This window comes from Rhyacophila brunnea, unplaced genomic scaffold (genome assembly GCF_057557595.1).
Source record: "Rhyacophila brunnea isolate RB1 unplaced genomic scaffold, BYU_Rbru_1.0 scaffold_12, whole genome shotgun sequence".
NCBI lineage: Eukaryota > Metazoa > Arthropoda > Insecta > Trichoptera > Rhyacophilidae > Rhyacophila > Rhyacophila brunnea.
Window position 1 is genome coordinate 7023747 of NW_028232774.1, and position 14464 is coordinate 7038210.

Genomic DNA, 14464 nt, shown 5'->3' on the forward strand with positions numbered 1-14464 from the left:
TTATAATTAATTATAGCGTATACTGTGCAGGAATGCGTCAATTAATTAAGTCGTATATCTATCTCTCTCTGTATCCATTGACAATGTCGTATTTTGTTCGCTGTGGGTCACAGTGCGAGATTTGAACACATTTTCAAAGCTTTGTTTTGGTTCGAGAGTATCGCACATTCATGGCCATGGGGCATTGCATAGTTTCCAGTGAGCTAAGTCGGTGTCGGTAGACCGTTGTTTATTTGTTAGCAATGATATCCATCCAATCAATTACGTTGATTCGTTCCAGGAAGAAATCAACGGAACAAAAAAATCGGAACGACGGTGATGTCAGCGACCAAAAATTTCTCGCGGTAACTTCAATGTTAAATGATTACTGAGAATCGGATAGTTGACACAGTTTATTGTTACACGCCTACCTGCGGCCAATGTGGAGAAGCTAGACCTGTTGAATGTTCACCGCATGCATAAATATGTGTTAGAACGAATGGCTAGCAAACGTCCTCAGTAAAACAGTCCGTTAAAATACCACATGTCTAATTTAGATGAGTATGACACTAAATTTGTACATGCGTAAATTCATCGATACTATTGAATCTTATTGTTTCTTGTTTCTAATATAGGTAAATCATTATACAGTGGCACCATTGACGATTCGCGCGTGTATTGAATTGCTTGCGACAATGCCTGTTTCAATGCTAGCAAACAATACCACTACAACTGCAAGCCGCATTTGCCGTACCCATGGTGCCACTATAAAACGATTTACCTATACCTAGGTATGAAAAGAATCAATAATAAGACGAACGTAAAGACGAGGGAATATGAACATCTAAAAGCGGGTAAAAAAGGTAAAGCCACTAAGCTGACCAAAAAAAAACGAATCCATGATTGCCGTCTGCGAACGCTATCAACGCCAGCAACACAAACGTATGTTTAATGGTAAACCAATCATAACGAGCATTGAGACGACCCAATCGGTAGGTATCGGAAAGCTTGTCTCTAATAATTGATTATTCATTTACGATTGCCCACGGCGAGACAGCCAAGCACGAGTTTACAAATCGACGATATTATTGCATTTAAAAAGTTAATAATAATTTTCGCTCCTGATCTGAGCATATGAACTTCACAGAGTGATGGGCAGGTAACACAAGATTAATGGGAACTGGCTTACCCTCCTGCGTGTTGTACAATAGGCTAAATATCTCGAGTGTGGAAGAATATGGGATAAATTTAAACACGTGTTAAAGAATATGCTATTTTCAATAGTTACATAATATGCATTTTAGTTTGTTACGTTGGTTAATTAATGTAACGTGCTTTCAATCTTTGGGAATAGTCGACGCGGTTTTTGTTACTTGGGTTTTATGGCGGTCAGGCCAACTACCCTGCTTATAGCTTTGGTCCACAGTGATGGCTTTTACATTTCAAATGTGTTATGTGTTGATGGGTGAATTAACACTTTTTATGCGAAGTGATTGTCAATCATCCGCCCAACCCTATTTGTACTGGATCAAAACATCTTAAAAAAATAGCATTGTTTTATTATATCTAATTAGTCTAGACACCGGACATCTGGAGTCCTTTTTTTTTTGGGACGGACTCGAATATTACAACATTTTTTAATTAAAAAATGCGTTAATAATTTATGGAACCTATGTTTTTCAGAAAAATAAGTTGTACGATGTAGTAGGTACAATGAAATATGAAATAAATGATATTGATAATATGTGCAAGAGACTTTATCGATACTTAATTATATAGAAACGCTGCTATTAGTAGATATACTATACTATTTAGAGAAATTAATGAAGCGCTTACGTATAGAGTGGAAGAATTAGTTGTTAATAGTAATATCTATAATATTTAATAATATTCCACTTTTTATATACCTATTATTGAAATCAAAGTTTAAAATTTCTACTAAACTACTTTTATTTTCACTATCAAATAACAAATCACACTTGCTCCCATAATGAGAAGGACCTGACAGCTAGTGTATTATTAAAATCGTACCAAATCTGAATGATTTCGTATATTATGTTGATACTACGAAAATATATAATATGAAAACATATTATTATATTATATGGATTTATGGATAGGTAAAATGGGGAATATCGGACCTACGTGGTTAATGAAACCCTTTAGAAAAAGTTTCGTACGAAAGATACTTCAAATCGTACTTTTGTGTTTCAAGCAAGTGGTTGGACATATTGAGATATTCAATTTTAATATATAGGTAGGTACTGATGTTGTAATGTTTTTTTTGACATTTTTATAGGCCATTTTCAAACACTTTATATTCATCATGCAAAATATGTAAGTACATGCGTTTTCTGTTAATTGCTACTCCCTAATACTATAAATTATATATCATAGTATTATTTCAATGAAATATATAAACCCGATATAATTATTTATTTCGGAAGTTATCAAAATGATACAATCATAATTAGTCGACATTGATACATTGTGTATATATAGTACCTAATACCATTGATAATAAATTATTTTATCAAGAAAATATTAGATATAAATAGGTATAACACAGTTGCAGTGCCTACCATTTGCCTTAACAAGTTGACCTTGGTTCTAATAGTTCATTGCTTTATCCAATCTGGGAGTTCACACATGAAACTATAATTTGATGTTATAGTAATATGGTAGAAAAAACAAAAAAAACTTAACCTGCGCGTTTGTTAACTGATCTACGTATTTTCTTAAAATCCGAGATCACTTCAGTTTTGACGATTATGGATTATAGCTTAAAATTGTTTATTTGTTTTTATTTAGTGAGTAGGTATATTTCGTGATATTTCACATTAGCTGGTTCCATTGTTTACGGGAAATGACGTTTTAACGGGCTTACCTATTGAATGTATTAATAGTATGTAATATATTCATTACGGGTTTTCACAAACACTTCAGATAATCAAAATTTGTTTTTTACTTGATCCTTTACTAATAGGTAAGAAGGTTTTAACAATCTTTTATTATGTCAATGTGCATTTACGATCGGTGATGCGCATAGTGCACGAAGAAGCCAGAAGGCATAACCCGGTCGTAAATAATGACTAATAGAATACCTAGTACAAAACATAAATCAATTAGAATTTATTGATTAATATTTTTGCCACTCGTACCCGTTACATATAGGGACCATTATACCACTTTCCTCTAGAAGGTATATAAGGTACTTTTAAACACTTTGAACATTTTGCATTTTTGTTTATTGTTATTAAATCTTAGTTGATATTATTCTTTTGACTTATTAACTTAAAAATAACAACAATGGATGAAATATAATATTAATAAATATTATAATATGTCACATATATAATATTGTGTAAGTATATAATATATAATTATCAAGCCTCGATAGCGAAGGCTGCGTGACTAGCAAATGCACTTACGACCTATGTAAACCTGCCGTTCATATTGTTTTAAAAGCACATTGCAAAGATTAATCTTTGCTTTGTAATTTTATTCTTGTAAATCCACGGTATTATAGATGGTTGCACTATTATATCTAAAATGTAAACATAAATTTATATACAATATTGGTATATACTACAGCTGATGATGATACATACTATCGTATGGAAAATAATTCATTTTTAAGTTGTGGACTTCTTGTACGTATCATGCGACAAAAGCAATAAAATCGTCTTCAAGTTTTTGTCATTGGTCGGGAACCTTTTTTGATACATACACCTATGTGGAATTTTAAACACAGCAAATTTTTCACAGTTTTGAAGTTACGCTATTTCTTAATGTATATAAATCAGTCATTTAATAAATAAGGACAAATATCACCAACAAGTTAGTTCAAGTAAACAATCGACTCCCACGTCCTCTATACTTAATTGACTTTTTATGCAATAATATGTACCTACCTATATTTTGTACTGTTATTCAATTGAAAATGTCCATTAGGATAAAATCGGTTGAATATCAACATTATGGAATAAATGTGGAAAAAGTACGAAAGTACATATAAAGTGTTTTAATGAAATATGTATCTAGATTCTAGGTACTAGTCGTTTTATGTAATGAATAGTTCTTTACACTTTATAATATGTAAGTATTTAAATCAAATACATAATATAATCATATATCAGATAATTACTTTTTAATAACAACATTTAAATATAATGCTAATTATGTCGAATGGCCACCTAATCGGCGCGCCTTTAGCGTACAATGAATTAAATGGGATGGCGGGACTTTTTTTAACATTACACACCTACAAACTTACCTGTAGAATTGCCAAAATGGAACTACGAATTACCATAGGACGCCATTTTGAAAATTTCATTCGAATGTCAGATTTTGTCCAGTTACTAGTCTTGATTGGGTAGTTTTCGACAATGGCTCCATTTTTTTTTGTAGTACATATTCCACTTTTAATCAATAAATTAGGACCGGTTTCGTCCGCCTCAGAGGGACATTTTCAACTGAATCTTCCCTTGTTCAGTTGAAAATATCCCTCTGATGCGAACGAAACCGGTCCTAATTTATTGATTAAAAGTGGAATAAGTACTACAAAAAAATGCGTTTTTTTAATTAAACAACAATAAATATTAACGCAATACAATCACTAAGTGAAAATCTGAAGTATTAAATGGGACGGCGGGACTTTTTTTTAACGTTACACACCTACAAACTTACCTGTAGAATGGCCAAAAATGGAACTACGAACTACCATAGGACGCCATTTTGAAAATTGGTCAAAATTTGAAAAATGTCAGATTTTGTCCAATTACGAGTCTTGATTGGGTAGTTTTCAACAATGGCTCCCCCATCCCATTCTTCAGATAAGTTTGTAGGTCTGTAACATGCATTTTATCTACTCAAGGTCTTATAACTAATTTAATCACGGTGAGTAGTTTAGTGTGTGGCATTGCGGATTAGTAGCTCTGGAATATTCTAAATCTAAATATATTAACGTAATACGTAATATTTATAATAAACCTATTCAATAAGTGAAAATCTGAAGTAATATTATACTGCAAACCTTTTAGAAAAATGCAATTACGGCTTATGCAATACACAATATTATAATAGTAGGTATTTTAATTATTCAAACGAATATTTCCAGGGATGTCTACATATGTATTCTATAGACCGTACGCCACTGGTATTTTGAAGAGGAAATTTCTTACGATCAATTTGATGAAATTCTTCAATGTCAATAGCTTATAATCAAATAGACCAGATTGGGCAGAGCATCCTCAAAATACTTAAATATCTAAATAAATAAATAAGTATATGACTTTTTTATCGATATGTAGGTATTGTTGTTTAATTTAATAAAACGCATTTTTTTGTAGTACTTATTCCATTTTTAATCAATAAATTAGGACCGGTTTCGTCCGCCTCAGAGGGACATTTTCAACTGAAGGCATAAAGGCTGAACTCATTTCCCTCTGAGGCGGACGAAACCGGTCCTAATTTATTGATTAAAAGTGGTACAAGTACTACAAAAAATTGCGTTTTATTAAATTAAACAATTATACAATGCAGTTCCACCATGAATTAACAGTTAACAAAATAAAAGATATGTAGGTACTTTTGCGATATCGGTATTGTCACTTGGTAATACTAATAGGTATCAATATGATACATTTAGAACATAAAACGGGTCAGCGGACAAAATCTTTCAATATTTGTATTTATATTAATGGTAGGTACGCAAAAGCTATTCGATATTTAATTATGAAAAACATATTCTACACGCAGTTTATAAAAATGGTTTACCATTACTTACCTGCAATAAAACAAAACATCAATTTTGTAATGCGATCTTTTTAATTGCGATTTGCGAATTTGAATTCGTTTGAAGTGGCCACACTTCGCATTATAATATTGGCAAGACGATTATTTTAATTACAATAATTATCATCGCACCTGAGCTGCCAGAAAAAACAACTGACTAATTGTAGAAATCCATACTAAGAATCATTTGGGCAAAAGTCTCCTTAGGATATTGGATTCGTCCACCATTTTAATGTGTTTTTTTATGGGTTGACGGTTAAAGACTCGAAAGATCCGGCCTTTACTAATTACATAAATATAAAAATGATAATACAAAATTAATCATATCCTAAAAGAAGCAGAAAAACTGCATCATCGCTGTCGAAAGCTGAAGTAAAACTATACGCAGGACACTTTAAGCTGAATTTAAAAAATATAACGTTAATAGACCATCAGAGCGGTGTCAAAACATTTTAAATTAACTAAATTTAAAATATCTACTAGCAACTACTTCAGCGTATTTTTTTTCGGGATTTTCACTGACGTCTTCGCATAGCTTTTATACAATATTATAGACATTCGTGATCTGGCACCTCAATAATAATAACTGGGCGTTGTGATGTCGGATGGCTAGAAGCAAGCGGCTAAAAGATTCCTTGGAACCACAGAACAGATGCACGTACGCAGGGTTCGATCACGTCCGCCAGCCATTAAGGAAATCGGCAGAATTCGGCACCACGCCACCACCATAATATTATCACAATATCTCATGCTCAATGACCTTGCTGCGGTCGAGGATGCATGTCATAAAACGTGATTTAGCAGTTCAAACTTCAAACTGATGAACTTAGCAGTTCAAACTTCAAACTGATGAACTTGAAATCATGCATTATTATTTATATAAGGAGGAGATACTATGTGGTATCTATGTGATAATACTATTTTTTCTATCATTCGTTTTCAGTCATCCTAGCCAATAACAGGGGCGTAACAATGGTATTCGGCGCCCGGGGCAGTAACAAAAAATGCGCCCCTTGTATTATAATATTAAAATTATAGAACTCTTAATATACTTTCTGATAAAAAAGCGAAGATACCACATAAAGTATAATAACCAGACAAGAATTCTTAACAATCCATAAACAATATTATAAAACTATTTGTTTGGAATATTTGAGCCGCACATGATTTTTTTAAAACAATAAAAGAATATTTTTTATCGCAATCATAAGGATCAGTTACAAAATGATAATATAAATTATATTAAATTCAACAATTTAATTCAATAACTACAATCTATTAGTCTACCGCGTAAATAATAATATTGACAAACTTATTAATAAGGATCGTTCTTGGATAATTTCGTTATTTTCGGAAAATTTTTCCCTTTCGCTATATACGATTATCGGCTACTATTAAAATTAATCGCGATATGGGAACACTGCACTGATGTTGGTGAACAATTTAGAATCTATAACAGCATTGAGAGGACGGGATCCTAGGAATGGAGGGACCACGCCAATAAAACTCCTGTATCTTGATATCGAACCTAATTTTAAAAGAAAAATGTTCGATTTTCATCTACAGCTCAGAAATAGAAATATAGTCTTGAATCGTCGTCAAAACTGGGTTTTATCGATAGTTTCCAAAGGAAACTACCGCGATGTATCTACCTACCACCAATCATGTAATAATTCTGCATCGGATAACACAATAAATAAGTAACATGAATATATTACACTTTAAAATGTAATTATTAATTGAATTAGCATTTACTTAGTAGAGTTCCATTTTACAAAATGAATAAATTATAATATTAGATTCTAAAAATAGGTTGGTTTACTAGTCGATAGCTATTTCAATAAATCAACCTATAGTATTCCAGTTTAATATAATTTATATTGTCATTTTATAGATGTAATTATTTATAACTAGCCTATGGCTACACACACTATGTGTTTCTTCGTCTTCAGAAGCCGTTTCTGACAATGGATGTATGTGTATACATACTGACATATTCTGACAACATTAATTATCGTAGATATCACTAACAAGTTGGTTGGAATCAATGGAGATCTACTATGCAACTACAGTTTACTTTATTCGTTATACCTACAAGGGCTGGGCATTCGTGTGAAAATGGATGAATACAATTAATAATAGGTTACTCACGGTTGACATGGTTGATGTAGTAGGGTCCGATGTGAAGGTCGTAAGCCTCCTCCCATCCCAGAGGAAGCTCGTTGCCGATGCAATCGGCGAACGTTTGTGGCTTTGTGAACCTGCAGAAGACACAATACATTCGTTACTATCAACATAATTGGCAACATAACGATAAGGTAATACTCACAGAACATCACAGATATTAATAAATATTATTTAGATAGGCTATACCCTATAAATACACTACACGTTTAAGCAGGGAATGTGTGAGTGTCCAACGAAAATTAACCACACATTATATAGACGTGCAATGGTGTGTCTTGCAACCTTCAAATACACATATATTGAATGAGCGCCGGTGCATACATAAACCGATAGCAGTTGTCAGAACGAATGACAAGCTTAGAATAACGTATTCTTATTATTATGTTCCCTAGTATTAAATACTGCTTGAGCATAATATAATAGTGCTTATGAGGAAAATCGCAGGATTTCAATCACAATATGCTCTGGGAATGTCCCTACACTATGACGGTTGACAAGGAAGATTTACTTTAGTAGTCTGTCCGATCTGCACTTGGTTCGATCGGCAATTGCGGCCTGGTTAGCACGAAGGAGAGTTATTTAGCTGCTAGTCAATTTGTGGCGCATACGACGAGAGTGAAAGACTCCTCACATCTACGCTCGACAGATGTTAAAAACATTAGAAATATTGTACTCTAGTACAAATAATTCATATCTAGACTCCTAGAAAGTTTTACCTAGGACGCTTCCAATATTACTTTCAAGGGAACTTCTCGTTATATACGCCACGGTATACGTACCAGTGGCGAAGGGTGGAGGTAGGCTGTTAAGATCTGATATAAATAGTGCACATTAAACTTTGTTAGTCATATGTATTTGTTTTTATTGAAGGAAAACTCAAATTTACAGATGGTGTTAGTTTTTAAAAATCAATCAAACCTTGCCTAAACCAAACCATAATAGTTTTGATAGACACTTTTTCATTCATACTTATTAGTTTTCGTTGAATTTCAAATAAATTAGACCTCGGCTATATTTTAGATAAGATTTGGAAAAGGAAACACTAGATTATAATAATATGTACCTACAGTAATTAACATTACTGATCATTGATGACCGCCTGTGTTTCTAAGGTCAGTCAGATTAAGTAGACATCGTGTCTGTACCAATAAAATAATGTTTATATTATACACATTTACTACATAAACTACGCTCAATTATATCGTAGGTACATCGAAATCATTAGGCATAAATGCACGGAAATTCCTAGAAGTAAAAAATAAAAACAAATAAGGCTGCAGACACACGGCATTGCGGTGGACGCGCGTCGACTGCAATGCCGTGTGTCTGCGCACTAAATTCCGTAATAATTAATAATTATCTCGGATATAACGTCACAACTCAAAACACGAGTGATAATGATAATATCAACGACAGAACGATGATACCGACTAGTGGCTACACAGTCAACTCCGCAGTCCGCACTCGCTAGCGCAATGTAATTTCTCGCCAATACCTGACAAAAGTGAAGTGATACGAACATAAATAATAATATTCCAATATTATACAATAGAATCAATTGAATGACAAAGGGGCACGCGAGATAATCGGCTAAAATTACAATTGCGAATGCAGTGAGTTGTCTGATACCACTCATCCTCAACCATACATTTTACTATTTGCAGTTATCAATTGTTATTGGTCATTTTTAGCACACACTGTATAATGTATATTATTATTACACGGATTTCGGCAGATAAATATAGGTAATAAATACATTGTTCAACGTGCTACCTATGCTCCTGTATGCTATGCTTGTCTACTAAAAACACTACAGCCACATTGCAGGCTACGTGCTTAGGTACAAATTCATTTGACATTTGGGAGCGCTTAAGAGGACGCTCTACAGAATCGGCCTTGAGAATTGAAAATATGATTTTTTTACATGTGGTCCATAATAACTGGTCTACTAGTTAATATAAAAAGGTTGCCGCTAATGTTTGTCTCAATAAACTCCCTACAAGTGAAGCTTGTGAAGTGAAGCTATGGGGTGACCAAAAAATAGTACTTTCTAATAAAATTTATTTTTTAATAAATTTACTAATAACATTTAATGTTACTAAATTCAATATGTTTATCAGTTCTTTGGTGGGAAGTATTGCAACTGATATGATGGATATGATAACTTTTTTGATTATGTGTTGGCCACGATATAAACTTAATAATATATTAATAACTTTTTAACCTGAAATTGTCCGACAACTAAACATACGAAGGATGTTGACATACATATCAACCTACATTTTTATTTCATGTGCTATCCAAAAAACATTACTAATGAATAGTGCTTATTTGTAATGTTTAGGACCTACATATTAAAAATAATAGGTATTGTTTAATTCTAATGCATATTTTTTAAAACGTAGAATTTACTGTCTGCCTATAAAAAGAAAGTGACTTTTTATTGCCTGCGCAACTTCACTTTTATACTAGTGAAACAAGTGGTAGGTAAAGCCAATGGGCGAAATTATATATTATATTAAGAGTGCCTAAAAATAATTATTAACATACAGTCACTAGACACATTATTTTTTTATTAATCCATCGGACTGGCGGGCATATAAAAAATGACTGTCGCTAGAAAAAGTGTCTGACAGGGCTGCCGACGCAATTAATTATATTGTACTTTTTAAATTTAATTTATAATATATTTTATTTAAGTTTTGTGCATCTAATGCCGGGTCCACACTGGCGCAAAACAATGTCGCGCGACAACCTCGATAAATTTTACGATAATTATCATAATGGCTTAAAAATTTTTACGATAATTATCATACTTATCGTAAAATTTAACGAGGTTGCCGGCAACATGTTGCCAATTTGGACCCGGCATAATATCCACTGTGGTTCACGTAGTGGCATGTACCTGTTTTTCTGGGGTCAACTAATTCAAAAAGTAAACACCCATAATAGAATTTTTCCAGTTTTGGTTGCATTATATTCCAACTCATTTCCGATATTATTAATGGAAATTTCTCGGTGTACATAGTAAACAAACCTACGAATAAAAAAGACAGTAAGGAACACAGTGATTCATCGCAGTAAAAACTGGCAACCAAAATGGATTATATAATATATTCCATCGTATTATTTTCTCGAAATCATAAAGATACTATAATAGTATTTGAGTATCAACCTATGTTCAATTTGAATTGGGTTATAATAATAATATACCCGTAGATATATCAATAGTATGTTTGCCACGATATCCACCCAAGTTATCAGTATGTACTTGCACAGGTTTGATTAAAAACTATGATGAAATTAACATTTTACAAATATTATATTATTTTGACAGCCCTGTTTTCTGATCAGCGGACACGTGCAGGTGGTGTTTATCAAATAATAATGTAAGATTGTCCACAATAATAATAATGTAGAAGGTCGACAATAGTAATAATACTAATAATAATGTTTTTTTTTTAAATAAAATCTCCGATGATTAGTGATTTTTGCCAAAAGATCGATTTAAATTAACGTGCGTACGACGCCGAGGTCGATTTCATACTAAATTATATTTGAATACGGAGCTCTTCAGCCGCCCCTTAAGTCAACAACGATAATATGTCCCACTCAAAACAAAACAGAAAGCTACTACACACAGAGAATTTAAGGATGCATTCATCCCATGTGTCATTATTCATAACCTCCAAATATACGGTGTTTGAGGTTTGTCATACTGAAGAAACATCCGCCATCTTGCAAAATCTATAGACAATGGCAAATCTCTAGGTGACACAATAAAAATAACCAACACGTTTGTTCGCCGGGAGACTCACGAGGTGACTCATAATCACGTAGCGAGGCGCGAAGCATGCAGTGTGGCCATTGCGATAGGATAGTGTGCGTTCGTTCACTAAGATATATCACCTAGCACGAAGCCACCAAGCAAGGCACTTGCCTATGTGGCCGAAGCCTAAGAGACATTGCATCTTACTAAGCTTCAAAGGTCTCGGAGATTCCGCCGAATCTTATGCCGGGTCCACACTGGCAACATGTCGCGCGACAACCTCTTTAAATTTTACGATAAGTTTGATAATTTAACTCGGTTGTCGCGCGACATGTTGCCATTGTGGACCCGGCATTAGGGGTACATTGGTACTAACGCGTTACAGACAATACCCTTGTGGCACAGCCTCAAGGGTTCCGTCACCGTGGCCGGCCCTCCCTCACCCTGCAGCGGTGCTACAAAAGTGATCTACGTGCTGCAGATCTGGCATGGCGGGAGGCGCGAGAGTTGGCGATTGACCGAGGGAAGTGGGGCGAACTTGTGCTTGCCCTATGCCCCAATGCTGGGACGTGACAGGGTTAAAGAAGAAGTAAATACATCAGAATAAAATTATTATAATCAAGTTTAGTGTATTAAAAGAAATTTACACACGAATCTTCCGATTAACAGAATTAAAAAAAATATCTGGGGAGGGGGGCATCACATGCCAGCAACTGTATGACACATATTATTAACAGCATATCTCTAGAGTCTAGATTAAATAATATACCTACTGCATGCTTCTCACAATCATTGTCAAAAGTTAATTGGCTATTGTAGAAAATACGAAACATTACATTATCTCGAATGTTAAAACTGCTAAATTAATTACAATCCAATACGACTAGCATACGCTTAGCTTAGGCATACGTGACTACATACTTTCTATAATACTAGCCAAAGGATAAGGTGTCAATTTAATACAATGTACAGATACTACACTACATACACCCAACCCATATAAGAGTTCGGCGAACTTTACAAACAGTGAGAGAGTAAGTATAAAAAATTCGCGCAATGGCAACACAGATTAGGTATGTACCTACCACATTATTTTGTTGATGTGTACTTTCACTTCGGAGTGACACGGTTAAGGTATGGTATGGGAAAATAATTGAGAATTTTATCCTTCCGTGTACATGTATTGTAGGTAGGTATAACTGGCAGTGGTGAAGGATGGAGGTAGGCTATTAAGATCCGACATAAATAGGGCACACTAAACTTTGTCTGCAATATTTATTTGTTTTCATTGAACTAAGAATACATTGCTATAACTGCATGTTCATAAGTCCAATAGGCAAACCTCGGGAACCCCCGCTGATTGCTCTCAAAATCAACAGATTGATGTTTGTATTTCTGGATTTGGGGATAAGTCTAAATAAGATTTTTGAAGAAAAAAAAACATATTTTTTCAAATAAGGAAAGGTACTTTAAAGAGAGCGTAAAAATATATTGTATACTTATATTGTGCCTAGGTCCTTATTTATCAATCAAGAAAGTGTTACCACATATGATTTTTCGTAGATATTTAAATTAACCATAATATTATTAATTATTTAACCATAATAATATATACATACTAGCTACCCGGAAATACTCACTTTGTGAGCAAATATGGTGTGGTGTGAGATTTGCTATTTGGCAGTGAAAAATAAAATCGGTACAAGTAGTGGAAATTTTAAATTTAGGGTTTCATATTACATGAAAGTGGAATAATAAAATATAATTTGATAATAAGTTGGTAACGTTTAGCTTGCCCACTCAACTCGCAATTTTCTTAGATGAGCAATTCATAATTATTTATCCATCACAATCGACAGAAAAAACGCATTTTAAAATTTCAGAGGAAGAAAAGTTGTTCTGCTGATCTAATAATACCATCGCATGCCTGTAGGTAGGTCTGTTAGGTTTTAAAATTCGTTCCAATCAGTAAAAAAGGGTAAGTACGTTTTAAAAATGAAACTTGACAATAGAGCAGGGGGGCAAACTTTTTGGATGGAGGGCCAAATTCAAGAATTCAAAATGAGCGGCGGGCCGCAAGTAAAATACCATTTTTAGATATACACTATTTATTATCACAAAAAATAAACATTTCAAAAAAAAATATGAGAAGAATGAAACTGTTTTAAATTCAGGTGTTAATTTTGTAGTTGATATACTCAAAACTGCTTGTAAATGGGCATCGGAGATATTTGATCGTAAAGAATTTTTATTGAGGTTCATGGTAAAATTTGGAGATTTCTTCACGACGATGCAATTCTCTTAAATCAGTGTCAAACTGCAGATCAATAATCTCAAGTTGTAGCTCTGTCGGTACACTATCAATATCTATTGAAATCGATGTTCAACGTAGAAAATAGTGGTTACATAGTGTGAGACGAGACGCAAGGAAGACGTGCTGAGATAATACATTTACGAAACAACAAATTCTTCAAATTTTAATCTATTGTCAATATTTTTTAAAACATTATAAAAAAAGTTATTCGTAATAAGAAGTACAATTAATGATGGCGGGCCGCAAAAAAATACCCGGCGGGCCACATGCGGCCCGCGGGCCGCAGTTTGCCCTCCCCTGCAATAGAGAATAAATTGTCACATAAAAGTAGACTGTATCCAAGTGACATTTGATGAAACTTTATACATCACACACAACATCACATTTGCTCTCATAGGGAGTAGTTCCGGGTAGTTAGT

The 14464-nt window shown here is 33.7% G+C and overlaps 1 protein-coding gene across 2 annotated transcripts in view; it reads right to left on the reverse strand.

Annotated features, from left to right (window-relative positions):
• Positions 1-14464, reverse strand: part of kibra (WW and C2 domain containing protein kibra) — a 130330-nt gene that overhangs the window by 72537 nt on the left and 43329 nt on the right. For both annotated transcript variants that reach the window (XM_085960704.1, XM_085960703.1), the window contains exon 2: positions 7927-8036. In XM_085960704.1, coding sequence (XP_085816830.1) covers positions 7927-8036 — 110 coding nt within the window. The remainder of the gene's footprint in view (positions 1-7926; positions 8037-14464) is intronic.